The sequence below is a fragment of the Perna viridis genome, chromosome 7, assembly GCF_037379345.1.
Source record: "Perna viridis isolate PV_CMFRI_1.1 ecotype Kerala chromosome 7, ASM3737934v1, whole genome shotgun sequence".
Taxonomy (NCBI): Eukaryota; Metazoa; Mollusca; class Bivalvia; order Mytilida; family Mytilidae; genus Perna; species Perna viridis.
The window spans coordinates 49,456,742-49,475,899 of record NC_142451.1 but is presented as its reverse complement, the minus strand read 5'-3'; the positions used below and the strand labels follow the sequence as shown (position 1 = coordinate 49,475,899).

Genomic DNA, 19,158 nt, shown 5'->3' with positions numbered 1-19,158 from the left:
ACATGGAAAATTTATGTTATTTTTCAGTAGACAAAATTTTTATTATAGCCAATTCTTAAATGGAATTGAACTGATTCCACAGTCCATTAAATATCATGAGATTAGTTGATTTATTTCTTACATTATAACAAAGTGTCATATTTGACTACCACTGAACAACTGTGTAATCTTTTGGACACAGTCATTCAAGTTTGAATAGCCAAAAAGTTTAGAGGTTAATGTCATCATAATTAACAAGAGACTGTGTCCAAGAGATTGAGAGAAGTATCATTTCATTTCAAATTGCCATAAAAAGTAGTTTGATTTAGATAACTCTGTGAAGTACATCTGTCCTAAATGTGGAAGTGAGATGGTTGTAGCTATTGATGTGAAGGAATTACCCACATCTTTACAGAATACACCTGTAGGATCTTATAAATCTAGTCAAGTCATCTGGACTCCTACTAAAGATAAAGGGTAGGTCTAATTAGTGTCAGTCAGTCTGTAAACCTTCCAAAGGTACCCACTCCCTCTTGCTTCCCCATGGCATGCGCTTTTATGTATTTTCCAGAATTTCAGTTTAATTTTAAATTTAAACATCAACCCGTAACTTTTCCAGGTCAGAAACTTAAAGTAAGATGCATTGAAAACCAGCTGTAATTATTATTCCCAGAAATTTTAATTAAAAAATTATTAAGCAGTTTAGGAAGAGTTTTAGGAGTTGTAGTAACAAAATGGGTACCTCAATGATATATCAGAGTTTATAGTAAAAAAACCTTGCAAATAGTAAATATACCTCTATGCCGAAGAATGGGTTTGAACTGATTGTCATTTTATTCTAGTTTTTGTATCAAAAGCTTGAAAGTAATGATTATTTTATAGGAATGTTGTGGCAGGATCTCCACTTGCAAATTCTTCTCCAAGGAAAAGTTTGACTGAGGATAATGAAGATAATAAAGGTAACAGTTTACTGACTTACATTCAAATTGGCAGGTTCCTATCCAGTGTCCTTTAAAGGTAACAGCGTATTGACTTAAATTAACATTGGCATGTCCCTATCCAGTGTCCTTTGGAGGTAACAGTTTACTGACTTACATTAATATTGGCAGGTCCCTATCCAGTGTCCTTTAAAGGTAACAGCGTACTGACTTAAATTAACGTTGGCATGTCCCTATCCGGTGTCCTTTAAAGGTAACAGTGTACTGACTTACATTGAAGTTAGTATGTCCCCATCCAGTGTCCTTTAAAGGTATCAGTTTACTGACTTACATTAAAGTTAGAATGTCTCTATCCAGTGTCCTTTAAAGACATGTCATAAGTACAGTTACACTTAAGAATCATGCAAAAATGCATTTTTTTTTTATATTCCTGCTTCATAGGAGAGGGGTATACTTTTTACTGATGTCTGTCATTCTGTAGCTCATTTTTTATAATGGTTTTCTCTTCTCACAGCTACTTGATACTTTAAATAGGATTTGGGCTTGGGTGACAAATACTTCCTGATTGATGAGTCAGTTTGTATTTTGACCATATACTAAATATACTTAAGTTGGGGTGCTGGAGAAAAATGTTCTCAACAATGAAAGTTGGATTTAGTAGATATTTACAGCTCAATTTTAGTTGAATTCTACTTTGAGAAAATACAGGAAAATTTCCTGCGTTCAGTAGTAAAACATTATCTTCTTTTATACAGCAAACCTAGAATAACAAGCAGTATGGGGATTATAGCTCTAATAAATGATTCTAGGCTACTTAAAGTTGACTATCAAATTAATAATGGATTACGCTCTGAATCATTATGAAAAGGCACTGTACATCAATTTGGGGACAAGGGATTTTGATGAAATTTTTTAGAAAGGTCTGGCATCATATGCAGATATGCATTAAGAAATATTTAAGTAGTTCAGAAGACTCCAAATAGAGATATTCCAGCTGAAGAGTTTTATGTTTAAACCTTTCAAGGGAAACTCATTTTAAACCACATGAGGATGGATTGAAATTTTGTTGAAGGCCTTGTAACATAGATTCATGAAGGACTGTAAAGCAATGGAAGGTTATGGTAATAGTTGTTGTCATATCCATCTATTAGATTTTGTGGATGCTACTCCTCTGAAACTGTGTAACAGATTTCTTTGATTTTTGGTGAGGTGTGTATTTGTGAGGTGTAAATGTGCATACTACAACGCCATTTTGATTTGTCTAATATCATTGGAGTATTTCCAGTTTATTTCAACAATATAATACCTTGTGGTTGCAACTCTTCAAATACTGTGTAATTGATTTTTTGTATATATTTTGATTAATGTATTTATGAAGATGCAAACTTTGCAGGAGTTACATGACAAAGGTTTTGTGGGTGCAACTCTGCAGAAACTTAACTCTTATATCTAAATCTAAACCATATATCACTTATCCATCTTACATGTTAAGAATGCATTAAGATTTAAATTTGGCATGACACAAGTTCTGCCTACTAGTGAAATCTAAGTGTTCCTGGGCACGTATGATCATATTTTGGTCATTTACTCTTTCTTATTAATAATCCTATTATTAACTAAATATGCCTTGTCAGGGAACATATGGCTACATGTTGCTCCATTAGAAGGCAATTTAATTTTAGAGTATTTTAGTATCCTTGAAAAAGGGTATTCTCACAGTTATTGCTGTTTTAACATCCTGATTACTAATGCCCTCCATTAGAATGCTCCTCCAATTAATCTATGTATAATTTCTTATAAGTAGGTTATTTACCTGTTGCCTGGATGTGTTAGGGCCCTGCCACATCAGTTGGTGGATGCCTTTTACCCAGTCCGTCTGTCTGTAACAATTCATCTTCAGGCAGTGACATTGTTGTCTTTCAAAATAGCTTCTGATGTCAAGATCATGTGTCACGTTCCATGGTTAATGAACCTTGACTTTTTAGGTCAAATATTGTAATTCTTACAGAACTTGTGTTGATTGTAATTTTTTGTTTGTTTGTTTTTTTTTTTGTGTTTTGTTTTTTTTTAATGCAACTAATCATATCTAGACTGTATTTTTAGATTACCTGGGCCACATGGCCATTTGAGCTATTGCCATCACTATGTGTCGGTCGTCAACTTCGTTAATCGTCCATTTACTTCTTCAAACATTCTCTCCTCGGAACTTACTAGATGGATTATAACCAAACTTTGCATGAATGTTCCTTATATCTTTAGCAATCTCGGTGATTTTTTGATCTGGTAAAAACATGGCTGCTGTTACAAAAATTACACCAGAGGGGTAAAATTATAGAATTTTGCAAATAATTCAGAAAGAATTGTGTTTAGCTAAAATCTGGCATGAGTAGAATTGTTCAGCATAATGGGATGTACCTTAGTCGAAAATTACAGAATCTAAACTAAATCTACTGGATGAATTGAACAAAACTATGCATGAATGTTCTGTAGAACACCTTTAACAATCTGTGTGTAGGGATTGTTTATCTTATGAAAAACATGGCCAATGTCACTGAAAATTGGGGTCATATTGCAGAATTTTGCAAATAACTCAAAAAGGGTTTAGCTATATTCTGGCATGAGTAAAATTGTTCATCATGATAAGATGGGCCTAGGCCGAAATTTTCAGAAAGTTCTGTTGACTGATGTTTCTGTTATGGGTTCTGAAATGGATTTTTACATTTCCAACTTTGAAAATCTTCTCCTCTGAAACTGCTGGAAGGATTATGATCAAGCTTTGCATGACTGTACCTTACAATAGCCTTAATAATGAGTGTATGGGGATTTAAGATCTGGGAAAAACCATGGCCACTGTAACTAAAAATAGACCATTGGGCAAATTGAAGATTTTTGGAAATATCTCATAAACAAATGGGTTGAGCTAAATTCTAAGAAAACTAAGACACTCTCTTTAGAATAAATGATTGCTATAACAGTAGTACAGAAGAGTCATGAGTCTGATTTTGAGTTATTGCTTTAGAAGGCTTAAAAGATTGTTTTTAAATGGGTGAGCAGTTCAGGCTCTCTAGAACCTCTTGTTTTCTTTGTTGAAGTGCTGTTATTATTTTTTGGATAAAAATATTCACAGGTGTGCGGGTCATGACATACTTAGTCCCCCTTTTTTCTGAATTTTTGTCCTTTTTTCCATTTGTCTCCTTTAATTTGGAGTTCTACGGTACATTCTGTATAAGAATGAGGGTTATATGAAAAAAAACTACTTGTTACTTTCTAATAAGTATAACATTTCAAACAAAATGTCAAAAATGAAAATTTATGAATCATATTATGCATGATTCTTACCAGTGTCTGGAGTGCTACTAACAATACATTGTGGTAAGACCGTAATAACAAATAGTATTGTTTGTTAAACTCTGACCTATAAAAACATGACTTGAATATCAGTAAATGCTTTTAAAGGGATTTTAATTGTATAAATAATCTCCCTTTATAATTTTGTTTCTTTGTTAAATACTGTTTAGTTAATAAACTCTTAACTATAAAATATTTAGTAGAAATGGATTAAGTTTTTTTTTTAAATCATCCCATTTGACCATCAAAGGGAAACATTCATGTACATTTTCCAACATCCCTCAAAAGAAATGTTTACCTTAGTTATCTTTCATTGTTGTCAGTTGTTAAGAACATAGCACTGTTAATTGAATGATTTTAGCAACATCACAGTATGACTGATTTCACATTGTCGACAATAACAGTTCATTTGTGAATACTTGATCAAAAGCACAAAAGTGTGATTGGGTAGAAATTGTGAACCATTAACTTGATGGAGGTATATCCTAGATAGTATACTGACCCATAGACAAGGTACTTGGCTGTTTACTGATTTCTTGCTATTTCATATTCTAACTAAGCCATCCCCCTTTTTTTCTGGAAAAAATCAAATAGGTGTTTACTTGTTTGTGAAATAATTTTTGTTACACATATATGTAGTATGTATATAACTAGACTCACATTATAAAAATAATTAATCTGTAACCTCTTTCTACTTACTTTTCTGTTTTTCTGCCTCCCAATGTTATATCACTATTTGTACACGAGGCACTACTGTCTACAGATTAGTTTTCCTCCAAACAATTTTGAACCCAGTTGTTTCAAAAAACTATTTTAGTTTTGTCACCATGGTGTAGCATATGAGTTCTAGTTCATGTTAAAAGGGTGGAGAGCAGGAGAGAGGGTGAAATGTGCAAAACCTTCTTCTTAGTTGTGCTTACTTCTTCCAGGAGAACTTTTTGTAATAGATTTTTACATAGACAAAAACTGTCAATATTGTTATATTTCAAAAAGAACTTACTCAAACTTCTTCACATCATAGATGTCTAGACCATATGCAGCCTCTTTTTCATTCTTCACACATTTATTCAAAGCAATATTAGTTGTTTAATCACATTTAGATTTTGTTATGTTTCCAAAGCAAACCTGTGTATAGACTTGATTTAGGTGACATGTTTAAAACTGATATTAGATTTAATTTAAATGTCATTTTCTGTGGTATTTCTGTCATGAAAGATATTTCATATAGTGACTTAGTGACACAGATTGATATGCTTATTCCTATACAGTGGTATGATATATATCTGATTATACTATATTTAGAATTTATTTACATTTAAACATAAGTATTTTAAAGTTTGTTATTTCCCCTTCCTGTTTAATTCAAATTTCAAATTATAAGCTATAATAATAACTATTAACTGTAATACAATATTATCATTGAACATGACTTACAACATTTAATTTATAAAGTAATTATTAAATAATTGTAAATAACTTAAAACAATTTAACCAAACTTATAACTAATTCACACAAAGTATTTCCTTCAATAGTATATTTCACAGATTAACATATCACAGTTCATACATTTCCAATATATATATTTCTTAACATCTGGTCAGAAGCAGTGTGTTGCAATTGGGTGGAGAGTTTACTGTGTGTAGGAGGATACAATTAAGGCTCACTTATCGGCCCAACCTCACAAGATATACCCAGAGTTATTTGGTCAGGTATCCCATAGACTGGGCTTTACTACCTCCATCTACTAACAGACATACTTACAGAATCATACTAACAGAATCCTCATAAGGGGCAGTCATGTGAAATCCATAACAATAGTTAAGACCTAAAACCTCTTAGCTGTTATTTGCTTTATTGTTATGATATATCAAAATATTTTAATTTGTTTCCTGGTAACATAAGTTTGTCAAATGGTCTTGACAATAAATCGGCAATCAAACTTTATGGTAAATCTGGTTAACTTTTTACTTCCAGATACTACTGTTATGGTAAATCTGACCATTTAAACTTGTAACTTCCAGATACTGCTGTTTTCTTTACTGTATTAATACCTTTTTCTTTGTGGGGTAAATGTGCATAACTCTTCTTTAAAGTACAACTCTTCTTAAATAGTAGGTTAAGAATTATGTGTAGATGTGAATGGAGGAAGTTAATTATTGTCCCATACATGTAATTTAAGGTTTTTTTTTTCATGGTCTATAGAGGTTGATGAAGTATTTTATGAAGGTGTGACACTACATGTAGATGTGCATAAAATAAAGGGAGATACATGAACTCAAAGGTTTTACATGTTATAACTGAAATTTTTTGTTTATTTTTTGGTGAATTAGCTGACAGAAGCCTCAGTATTTCTAGTTCTTGCCAAAAAAAAGTATTGATACAACATTTTAAATTGGAATTCCTCTCATTTATTTTGTTTTGGTCAGTTTTTTTCTGGTGCACAAAATAAAGCTCTGTGGAAAAAAAAACAAAAGTTGAAGTTATTTATGGGTACCAATTTTCATAGTTTGTGGGAAAATGATGAGTTTGTCTATTCTTGAATTTATGGAATTGATAACTCTATCATACAAACAAATGATTGATTTCCTTATTGTTGGAAACCAATTTTGTGGTTTACCAAACCCACGAAATCCATAAAAATTGGTACCCCATGAACAGTGTTGGAGCTGTCAGGCCTCACAATGTTCATGCAGTGTTATGTTGCTTAGATATGATGTTTAATATCTGGTATTAACAGCAGAATTTGGGAAATAATTCTTTTTTTCCATCTGCACCATGAAAACTGATTATTCAACGATTCATAGTTTTCCTTTCCTCGTTTGTCTACCCCAGACTTGACTTTTATGAGCAACTCAGCGGGTGTTTCTAGAAAAGCAGAGGATGCTTACCCTACCGGTGCACCTGGTTCATGCTCCCAGTTTTTAGTGGAGTCCGAGTTGCTCATTTGCTTTTGTTACTTTGTATGTATGATTTTAGTTATTTTATGTTCTTTGTTGTGTATGTCTGTTTTCCATGTCTGGACTTTGTCTCTTGATTGCATTCTTTTGATTACCACTATAACCTTGGTTCCCTTGATTACTCTTTTATCTTCAGAAATGACGACTGTACCACTGCCTGCAGTAATGTCCAACTCAGCATTTGTTTCTGGAGCCGAAAAACAGACAATACAGAAATCATTCTCCACTGGAACTGCAATGTGTGATATGGAGAAATCACATGACAATCCAGGATATGTCCGGAACACTTCATGGTCAGAGGTCACCAAGTCTTTAGATCACCACTTGGTCAGGAAACGTGTGTCTGTAGATAGTGATATTACTATTCTAACTAACGACAGCAGTAGTATTGCAGTCATTTCTGAATCAAGTAATGAAACAATTGGAGAACCAACAAACAAACCATTAAATGAGAAGGATCATGTGCAAAGTTTAAATCTTCCATTGAAAAAATATGGTAACAATTCTAGTCCAAGTACACTGGTGGAGAATGTCTCTCGAAAATTAAGTGGTATATCCGAGGAGGTTAAAACTCCTGTGGGATCTCCATTATCTAGTAGTATATGTTCTAGTATGGTGTCTAGTATATACGAAAATACCCTGACTTCACCTAGTACTGAAAACATCAACCAGGAGGTGTATAATGATTCACATTGTAAGGATTCACATTTTAATAATAATGATTCACATGTCAATGGGAATCAGGATAGTATATATGATACTTATAAAACATGTGATAATGAAACATATAGTATTTCACATACCAAAGACAATATTGACAACCAAAACTCCTCTGTAAATGGAGTTAATGAAACTCTAGACAGTTCTGTGCAAAGCAATAATGAGAATATGAGTTCAAGTTCACCGAGTGTTGCCATTGGAAATGATAGTATATTAAGTAATATTAGTGATGTAGACTTTACGAAGTTAGACCACAGATTTAAACTGTATCTGATGATGAACTATTTGGAGGATAGTGGTCATGAGAAAGTTCATGGAGCTCTTAAGGTAAAATATGTATTTGTATTTATCTCAATGTAAGCTAATGTACCTCTGATTCATGCCATCTTAGTAAACTGCTTCCTTTAAATAATTTGATAAATATTTAGATCTGATGAAAATTTACAACCCAATTTTCAAAGAGTGTGGTGACAGGGTCATTTTTTGGTTTTCTTTTGGCATCTATGATGAAGCTTCTTATCAGGTGGTATAATTTCTTTGAGTTGCTCTAATAAAGCATGTATCAATTACAGGTAGATATAGTCCAATACATGGAAACTAAGGAATATTCAGGATACCTGGTGATATCAACTGAGAGAATCTTTATCCTCAGGATAGTGTTACCTGACAGGTAAGTAGTGAATATACTGAAGATTCAGGAGAATATTTATCCTCAGGATAGTGTTACCTGACAGGTAAGTAGTAGAAATCCTGAAGGTTCAGGAGAATCTTTATCCTCAGGATAGTGTTACCTGACAGGTAAGTAGTAGAAATCCTGAAGGTTCAGGAATATCTTTATCCTCAGGGTAGTGTTACCTGACAGGTAAGTAGTAGAATACTGAAGGTTTAGAGGGATACTAAGCTAGGTGCATCAAAAATATAATTAAAGGGACTTAATAAGGGAAAATTCTCAGAACGATGGAATCTAAAATTTGTTATGATATTAAGTCATCCACAATAAAATAGTAGATTGTTGTATTATGTCAGAGCCCATGCAGGAGGGGTGAATATGTCTTTGAAGGCTATAATAGCCTTCCTTAAATACTTGTATATTAGAACTGAGATGCCAGAGTCTGAGGTTCATTTTAATGTTCATATTTTAATTCTTGGTTTGTTCCAGTGATGACTATGTCAGAAGTTTAAAGTGAATAGAGAACCAACTCATTACATAGCTACAGTATGTAGATACCAGAGTGTGGGGTACAACACAGGGTTTATATTTTAATCTTTTGTTTCAGTGATGACTATGACAATTGTTTAAAGTGTATAGAGAACCAACCCATAACAGAGCTACAGTATATAGATATAGGCCTGGGATACCAGAGTCTTAGGTTTGAGTTTGATACAGAATGCTCCAGTTATACCTTTTTACTGAGAGATGAAGGACGATGCAAACATTTCATCAATTTAGTCACAAGTAAGTGGTCATATTTTAAAATTATGGAGTATATAGACATTAGGGTGTCTGTACTTTTCTTTTACACTGATGGGTACTCATCTCTTATCCATAACTCTTCCTTCACCACCACTGAATAAAATTCAGTGTTTCTTTTAGAAAAAAAAAATTCATAGCATATTTCAATTGTGCACCTCCTGTTTGTGAATCAATCAGAAGGTACATGTGGAGGTATCAGTTTGGGAGCATTGCTCGCAGTTTTTTTCTGTTTTAATTATAGGTTAATTTATTTTACCAATTAGAATAATAACCTTTCTGTCAAAAATATAATATTTGGTTTTTTTTGGTGGGGCAAAAATTGCTATTATTTCTGTGAAAATTACTAGATAATAACATTTTTACATCTCCTACATGAGACTGTTAATAAGGGAGAATCTCCCACATAACCTGCTCCAAAGTTTAAGAGATGTATGATGTCACATTATCTTAATTGAAACTCGTGTTGACTTTTGGTTTCTTTTTCTGACGCAACCAGTTTTTGAGTTCCCTTTGACATCATGTGGTACCCATGATGCTTAACTATGGCAACATTGAGCTTACAACCTTGCTTTTCATTGTACAAAAGTAATAGCAACTGTGAAATTCAAGGCACCATTAGGGGCATTGATGTCCAAAATATTTACAATCACATTTATATATTGAATTATGAATAACCTTTTATATATGGAATAATTGGAAAAAGGTTACTTGTTGAACCAATTAAATAATTGAATTACAAAACATATAGCACAGTGATCACACAGTTCACCAAATAAATTTGGAACAAACAAAGCGAGAAAATGTGTCAGCTATTTTTTTTTTTTATTTAAAGATATTACTTGTTTACTTGTATTACTATACAGTAAAACAATATCAATGTTTATCACTAATCAGTAGGAATGTTTACCTAATAAATCAGTATTGACTTGAACCAATGGCTTCAGTTGACAACAATTTCTTAGCTCCACAAAATCTTATAAACAATTGTATGGTATTGTAAAGCACCATAATGGTCTCCACAGTAGGCAAGCAAAAGTAGTCCACATTAAATTCCAGTATGGTACTAATGCAAATATTGATAGCTTCAAATTCATTACCTTATTATCACTAAAATGGCACATTTAAAAATAATTTAAGCTTGCATGAATACTGGAGTAGTAAATATATTGAATCTACTCGTTTATGTGTCTAAAAATATTCCTAAAAATTCTTACAATAACTTATCTATTAAAGGTTAGTGCATTCTCATTTTAATGTTCTATCAACAGGTGTCCTCCAGGATACAGCTTTTAGTGAGAACAGTAAATTGGAGGGAATCAGTAAATATAATGCTGTTACCATGGAGAACCTGACTTCCTGTGTCATGGATGGGGCAAATACCGATGAAGAAGAACCATTCAAACTTATTAGATATCTGTGTGGACTTTTCAATGATACAGAAGGTAGATTGTTTCTGTCAGTAATGTTTTGACATGCTCTCAATGATACAGAAGGTGGATTGTTTCTGTTAGTAATGTTCTGACATGCTCTCAATGATACAGAAGGTAGATTGTTTCTGTCAGTAATGTTCTGACATGCTCTCAATGATACAGAAGGTGGATTGTTTCTGTTAGTAATGTTCTGACATGCTCTCAATGATACAGAAGGTGGATCGTTTCTGTTAGTAATGTTCTGACATGCTCTCAATGATACAGAAGGTAGATTGTTTCTGTCAGTAATGTTTTGACATGCTCAAGAAATCAAAGAATAACAGTGAGCTGCATTACAGCCTCCTGTTTAAAATCAAATATTTCTTCCTTGAGTACAATTGCAAGCCCTTTGTTTAAGTTAATAAATGTCATTCCATGTAATCGTTATCATTAAAACTAGATTTGAAATTTGATAGCAGGTTGATATATGACAATATGTATTTATTATACAATTCTATGATTTGATATATCTAATGATGTCTTGGTTTTATATATTCCACAATTGATCCCCTGAAATTTCAAATGCTCATTCATATGTTGATAAAAATACTAATAGTTAATATTTTCAAGTGAATTAGGTTCAGTTAACTATATTATGTTTGAAGATATGTTAACATTAGTTGTGATTTGACAAGTTGCCAAGTATTTCACAGATTTCTGCTATTTAAATCTGGATTTCACCATTACAATTCTTTTTTTTTAATGCATATTTGCTTCCCATTTTGCCAATTTCCGCTTTGTTTGTTGACCTTGTAAATTCATCCCTGATTTCAATTGGCAGTTACCATTAAAATCACAATTTAAGCCTCCAACTCTTTTAATTCAAATCAAAATATCTCCTAATTAAGTGTTTGATTGTTGTTAGAGGAACATTTTTAACTTGATCAGTTTTTATGATATTTTTTTTCAGAAGAAACTACTTCCTCAGTTGGTGTTGCTGTTACTGAAGAAGAACTGATACTTATGATGGAGAATTATCAATGGCCATTACCTCGGCTACAAGCTCCATTAAGTGAAGAAGTCAAAGGTCAACAGTTCACCATCCAAGACAGACAGAAGATAAACAATATTGCCACTGTTGTAAGTTTTTCACTACCTAAAGAGGAAGTTAGTGGACTAAGAACTTAAGATCTCAACAAGTCTTTTGAAATATAACACCTATCTGCATTGGGGAGTATTGATCTCTTCAAGGGCAGTTGTAGTTTCTAATAATTCTTCTGAAAAGATCAGTTCCTAACATTTGAACCATTGCATACAATTTTGTTTAGGAAGGAATTCATCATGTTTATCCTTTCATAAGGAATAAAACTCAAGTTTCTAATGTTGTCTTCAGTTGACATATTAATAAAATAAGATTTTTTTAATATTTTGATTAATGTGTTTATAAGAATGATACAGGTGTATTTTCCCACAGCAAGGTCAGTCCACGCTTCATATCACCACTATTATAATAGTTACTCATTATCTTTACAGATTTATTACTGTTTATTTATTTCAGGAAACATGTGAAGATGACACAACCCAGATACGATTAACATTTTTCAATGAAGAATCACAACAGGAAGTGAGCTGGCACATCTCCATGGCAACAGATTCTGGAGTGCTTTCATTGGTTAATGCAATAAGAGAACCTTGGGAAAATGAGTTTGGAGTTGATCTTGATGTTACTCCTGTCACATTTTAACTGCATTCTCCTGACCATTTTATTCTGTCAAGATTTTTGCTAAAATTTAATGATTTTATGATTTGCAAATGGTGCTTTTATACTTGAATTCAACCAATTTTATTATTTTAGCTCAACATTATTCCTTGCCATATAGGTGTACTTTAGAGTAAGTTTATTTTTAGTATTCAAATACTCTTAAAACTATGTTTGCATTTATTTTACTGTATTTATTTTTAAAATGAAAGAATAAAATGTTCAAATTTTAATTAATTGGCAGTCTATTTCTTCTTTAGGAATGTTGTTGAAGTTTTCTCATTGTATTATTGAGTGATATCATCTTTATTTTAGCTTGTATCTCCATCTGTGTGATTTTAGCTCATGTCCGTGTTAATTTTAGCTTTAATCTCCATTTATGTGATTTAAGCTCATGACCAGGTTAATTTTAGCTTGTATTGCCATCTCTGCAAAACTTTTGGGTCATTATTCATTACCATTAAAGAGAACTTTGGCCCAGAAATGGCTTTCAAATGTCAGGAATTGTTTTTGTAGTTTGTGGTATTTTCAAAATGTATGGACCCATGAGCAATATTTGGTAGAGAAAGAATAGAAGTTTCATTGGAAATTGAAAGTTTTGCTTTGTCTGGTTTCTTATACAAAAGTTTGAGCTTGTAAATGGAATGAATTTTTATTGACAAACTTTATGATAGGAGATTGATTTTTGTTGGAAATCCATAATGTGGTGGATATATAACTTAGATATATTGCTTGGACCTCTGGTGATTTAGGGCTCTTATGTGCCAAAAGACTACCTTTATCATATATCACGTCTATTCCATATAAACATTCAGAGATTCTAAAGGATGGAGATGGCATGGCTAATAAATAGCAAAAAGATTTATTTCAAAACTAGTGTGTAATAAATTTGATGTTAATTGCTAGATCTGTACATCAAAATAGTTGTTTGTGTCAGAAAAATATTATGTATATATTAAACAAGATTCGAAAGATCTATTACAAAAAGAAATAGTAGATCAAAATAATAAATCTGGTGAAGTCCAGAGGAAATCTCTCATCCTTATCATTGAATTGTTTTTATTGATATCCTTGATTATTCAGTATTTCTACTTAAGGCCAACCTTATGCCTGACTTGATACTCTGGACCCTGTCAGTACCAAACAGTAAATAATCAAAAACCTGTTCATAGCAAACTGTCCATGTATAGTGTTTAATCTTGTCTAAACTGACCACTTGGAAGTCTTCATATCTTTATACTATAAAACCAATGACCATCATAGTCATACAAATCTTCAAACAGCTTCAATGTCTTCTATATATTTTATTGAAGTATACACCTGCTCCTACTATTTCTTCCCTAAGCATGGTATAATTTCATCTAGGATTGATTCAAAAATTTTTAAAGGGGATCACGAAGTTTGGGCCTCTTGATGACTAAATCTAAACAATATCTTCTGTCAAAGAGATGTGCTCTTTTTCTGGATCTATGTTTTGTTCAAAACTGTATGAGGTAATAGTTTGTTTTTATTTTGTAGGATGTTGTATTTAACTTAAATGTGATGCTGATAACATTTTAAATGATGTTACAAATGGTGTGTCTTATTTTTGTGTTTGATTTTATTACTCTTTTTTATATCAATATAGACACAAAATAAAGAATGTCTTCTACTTTACAAAACCTAATTTCATCTGGAGTGAAATAATATCATTTTATTAAATATTATGCACTAACTTCCACTATTTTAGAAATTGTGAATAGAATAATGAGTTGTTTGGAACATTTAAAAAATAAAATGAATGAATTTTTTTATTACATGTGTAATAGTTACTAATTCTGTTACACAATTTTTAACTTGTGTATATTATCAGTATGCGTATATTTTTTGTGTGACATAATCAATTTAGAACATAACTACTGTGAAACCAGTTGAAACGAAACCTTTCTAAACCAGACATTTTAGACAGTATATCAGTTTTAATGTATTTTGAACCTTAGTAAACCAAACCAATTTTGAAGACTAAAAGGGGTTTGCTGTATTGATTTTTATAATGAATCAAATGACTGTGAAATGTTGAGGCTAATTACATCTGCTAGTATAAACTGTTGTGGCAGTAAAGAATACACAGTAGGCACCTGTAAACTGTTGTGACAGTGAGGCATACACAGTAGGTACCTGTAAAGTGCTGTGGCAGTAATCGTCCACTGTTGCTGCAGTATTGACATTGGATGCAAATATTATGAGTAATTTTATTGTTTTGTTGGCAGGTTACTGTTGCTTTGACTGTAAATTTTGTTAACATATTAAAACATTTAACAGAGCATAGAGTTGTGTTGTTCTTTAATCAGTTTAGTTATTTATCAATTACATCCATTATCTCTATGAAAAATAGACAGGTAAGGGTTTATTGTAGTTAGAATGTTATATGAAACTAGCTTGTATAATATCCTACTTTTGACTGTGTAGTGTACTGTATAGTGTGTATGGTGTACGTTGATATTAATAGTTTTCTAACCATGCAGCTAAACAATAATTATTTTTTTCGGAATTTAGTTTATTCAAAATTACCTCTTAGTTGATGAAAATTCATATAGATGTAGATATACTTCATATGTGCTGATCTTTCTTTCTGCTTTCGCTTACACATTTATGATTTGTGGGTTGCCCATTTACTTTGACGTTTTCTATGTTTTATGTGGTCGTAATTTTACATTTCATTAGAAGCCTTTTTGAGTAAGATTGGATGCTAGTCCTGGACTTGATTACCGTTAGTTCCAGGATTCCAATCCTGTTTTGTCCTGGATTTTTACCGTTAGTTGCAGGGTTCCAGTTCTGTCTTGTCCTGGACTTATACCGTTAGTTTCAGGATTCCAGTCTTGTCTTGTCCTGGACTATTATTACCGTTTGTTCCAGGAAACCAGTCCTGTCTTGTACTGGACTTTGTTACCGTTAGTTCCAGGATTCCAATCCTGTTTTGTCCTAGACTTTTTATCGTTTGTTTCAGGATATCCTGGACTTTTATTACTATTAGTTCCAGGATTCCAGTCCTGTTTTGTCCTAGACTTTTACTTTAAGTTATAGGATTCCAGTCCTGTCTTGTCGTGGACTTTCTGTTAGTTTTAGGATTCCAGTCCTGTATTGTCCTAGACTTTTACCATAAGTTCCAGGATTCAAGTCCTGTCTTGTCCTGGATATCATTAGTTCCAGGAGTCCAGTCCTGTCTTGTCCTAGGCTTTTATTGGAACTTCCAGGGTTCCAGTCTTGTCTTGTGCTAAACTTTTACTGTTAGTTCCAGGATTTAAGTCCTGTCTTGTCCTGGACTTTTGTTTAGTACCAGGATTCCAGGTCTGTCTTGTCCTGGACATTTATTACCGTTTTTTCCAGGATTCCAGTCCTGTCTTGTACTGGACTTTGTTACCGTTAGTTCCAGGATTCCAATCTTGTTTTGTCCTGGACTTTTACCATTAGTTTCAGGATTCCAGTTCTGTCTGGTCCTGGACTTTTACTATTATTTCCAGGCTTACAGTCCTGTTTTGTTTGTTTGTTTGTTGGGGTTTAACGTCCGAGCAGCAATATTTCAGCTATATTCAGACAATGAACATGAAATGGATGATACAATGAACATGAAATGAAAAAAAGAAAGGATGGGTCACAAGGATAATAGGGTCGACAAATTTTGATTGCCACTGGAAAAGGGGGGATGGGTAAGGTCGGGCAGTTTAGCCTCCTGTGGCGGAGCGCAAAGGTTCCTACTCCTATCGAATACCACAGCAGGGTTCTTTAACGTGCGAGGAACGTGGCTTCTTTCCCAACACGGTGCACCACTATGGTTTGCGGTCAGGTTTTCCGTATTATAGCCTGACAACCCCAGCATGCAACACGCCAGGGGTACCCCATTCCACCACCTGGGGCACACATCCCAGTTGCTCTGTGGGCAGAGCGCCTAGCCCCCGGCTAGGTTTCTGAGCACTATTTAGTCGCCTTATACGACAAGCTTAGCGCTGCTGCAGGCCTATTCTTTTAACACCCGGACCTGCACGGGACCAGTCCTGTTTTGTCCTACACTTTTACTGTTAGTTTCAAGATTTCAGTCCTTTCTTGTCCTTGACTTTTACTGTAACTTCCAGGATTCCAGTACTGTCTTGTCCTGTAAGTTTCAGGATTCCAGTACTATCTTGTCCTGGACTTTTACTGTAAGTTCCAGGATTCCAGCCCTGTCTTGTCCAGGACCTTTATTGTTAGTTCCAGGGTTCCAGTCCTGTCTTGTCCTGGACTTTTACTGTAATATCCGGGATTCTAGTCCTGTCTTGTCCCTAATATTTTTACCATTAGTTTAATGATTTTAATCTTGTCTTGTTCCCTACAAACTTCTTCCTATTTTAATTCAAATTTAAATTAAGTTTGTCCACTAAGCCACTCGCTCTGAACAAACCATCTTGACTTAAATATCGTCAAGAAAAGAAGAGAATAACATAAATAATTATAATTAAAGGGCCTTTTACAGGGCATATTTCGCTTACGTACAATAATGATTATGAAACAGTTACATTCAAAATGATGGGGAAGTATACAATGTATATTTATATACTGGTATTAAGAATCTACTACAGGGTAAACCAGATAAATTATGTTTCATACAGTACAAAAGTTTTTAGTAAATGTTACACAATTTGTAATTTCCATAACCTATAGTTAATTGTCTTTGACAATTTCCTGTTTCCAAAATGGTAAATAAAAATTAATCTTCCCATGATATTTAGAAGTTCAATATTTACTTGTACAAAAAGCCCTAAAATTTTTATTCACTAATTTTGTTCATGTTAAAAAAAACTTAGGTTAATGACAATACATATCATTTCTATTTTTTTTTATTATGGGGACGTTCTGTGTAACACGATGAACAGCGTCCATAGTTTTATCTGAAGTGCAGTATAGACATTATCTATGAAGTTAACCAAGAAAAGTTTTTGAAATAGCTAGCAGTTTCCACTCTTAAAGAGTAAGCACTTACTTAGTATTCTAATTTTACAAATAGACTGCTTAACTTACATTCTCTCAAATATAAGTCTTTTTTTTTTTAAATTAAAAAACAACAAGATAAAACTTTCCTACATTCAGCTTGTAATGTACAATTTTTGAAACAATTCCATTATTATATAATTTTTGGGTTTTTGATCCTTCAGGATCAAAATACCTTATGTCGCTGGCCTATCACTGGAACTTCCCTACTATTTCTAGACACTACACAAAAATATAGTCCAAATGTAATTCCTTTTATATCATTCAATACCTCTTTCATAACTAGTAAATATGTTTCTTGCTATTTATCAGCTCAATAATTTTCTATTATTTATGCAAATGAAATTTTAGATCTAGTCTTCAATTCATCTCAAGATTTGAGGGACTCCTTTTGGCCTTGAAAGATATTTAGTAATAGATTTACATTTAGGGAATTTATTTCTTGCAGTAATGTGTCTGGAAGGGTAAAATGTGTTAAATATTTTCGTTTTAACACATTTATAAGTCAATTTATGTATCCTATCATTAATATTTTACCATTTTTAAACAGGAAGTGAAGAGCAGTATATTTAAGTAAAATTGGCGGGAAAATTCAAATTGATAAAAGAGTTCAGTTTTCGAAAAATCTTGTGTTAAGGAAATTATTTTCTTATGCTGATATTGCTTTATTTATAAGTACAATTATTGTGTGATAAGTACTTCGTTAATAGAGCTTTTGAAAGTAAATGCACATTGACTTTTTGACAGATTTAAAACGGGGGAAAAGGTGAAATGGAACAAAATTTGTAAATGTGTGTGAAGTTGGAACAGTAGTATAGATTGATTTTTAGTTCAAACATATTAAAAAGGACAGTTCTTTATAGAATTTGATCTGCAATGTATGGTCACAATTTTATTTAACATCATATAATCTTTGAAATTTTAGTAAAAGAAGCAAAACTAGATATCTGATATTTACACTATAGTACCATTAATTTAGATTGTTCTTATGAAGTTCTCAACCACAACAAGTGCATCATGTAAAAATCCATTTTTTATACATCAGTAATAGCATCAGTGAAAAGTGAGTGAGTAACATTAAAACACGGTAGGATTCGTTCTTGTAAATATCATTGACCTACCAAAATCAATACCTTAACAGAGGAGGCTCGGATTATTTTACATTTGAGCAAAAGACATTACACAGTCATGGACAGAAAAAAACTATGATTCAATATTTCCCCTATTAAGAATGTATATTTTCAAATATTTTTTTTAACTCTGGCTACTGGTGAAAAAAAAATCCCGCCTGTGCGAGAAAAAAATCTAAACTCAACATAAAATCAGAGGCCCTCTCCTCGAGAAGAAAACTGTGCCTTATATAAACCCCAAAGCAATCTCATATAATGCCTGTTCAATCTGACCATTCTGGTTGACCCAAAATTTCGTCAGTTTTTATAACCGTAAAAGCCTTCAACCTGTCCCATGAAGGGCTGTTCCCAGGGATGAATCCAATCACTATTATGACATTATTGTCTAATCCCATGCATTGAACAAAATCTACAGGACCTTGACCGATTTTCAAGAGTTTCC

General features: G+C 32.8%; 1 protein-coding gene across 1 annotated transcript in view; it reads left to right on the top strand.

The window, feature by feature from the left end:
• LOC148613116 (serine/threonine-protein kinase 11-interacting protein-like) overlaps positions 1-14,888 on the top strand; it is a 39,409-nt gene extending 24,521 nt beyond the window's left edge. The window contains exons 15-22 of the mRNA XM_088595182.1: positions 309-456; positions 862-938; positions 7,360-8,270; positions 8,516-8,613; positions 9,221-9,399; positions 10,686-10,859; positions 11,797-11,966; positions 12,385-14,888. Coding sequence (XP_088451308.1) covers positions 309-456; positions 862-938; positions 7,360-8,270; positions 8,516-8,613; positions 9,221-9,399; positions 10,686-10,859; positions 11,797-11,966; positions 12,385-12,570 — 1,943 coding nt within the window. The 3' untranslated portion in view covers positions 12,571-14,888. The remainder of the gene's footprint in view (positions 1-308; positions 457-861; positions 939-7,359; positions 8,271-8,515; positions 8,614-9,220; positions 9,400-10,685; positions 10,860-11,796; positions 11,967-12,384) is intronic.
• The last annotated feature ends 4,270 nt before the right edge of the window (positions 14,889-19,158 follow it).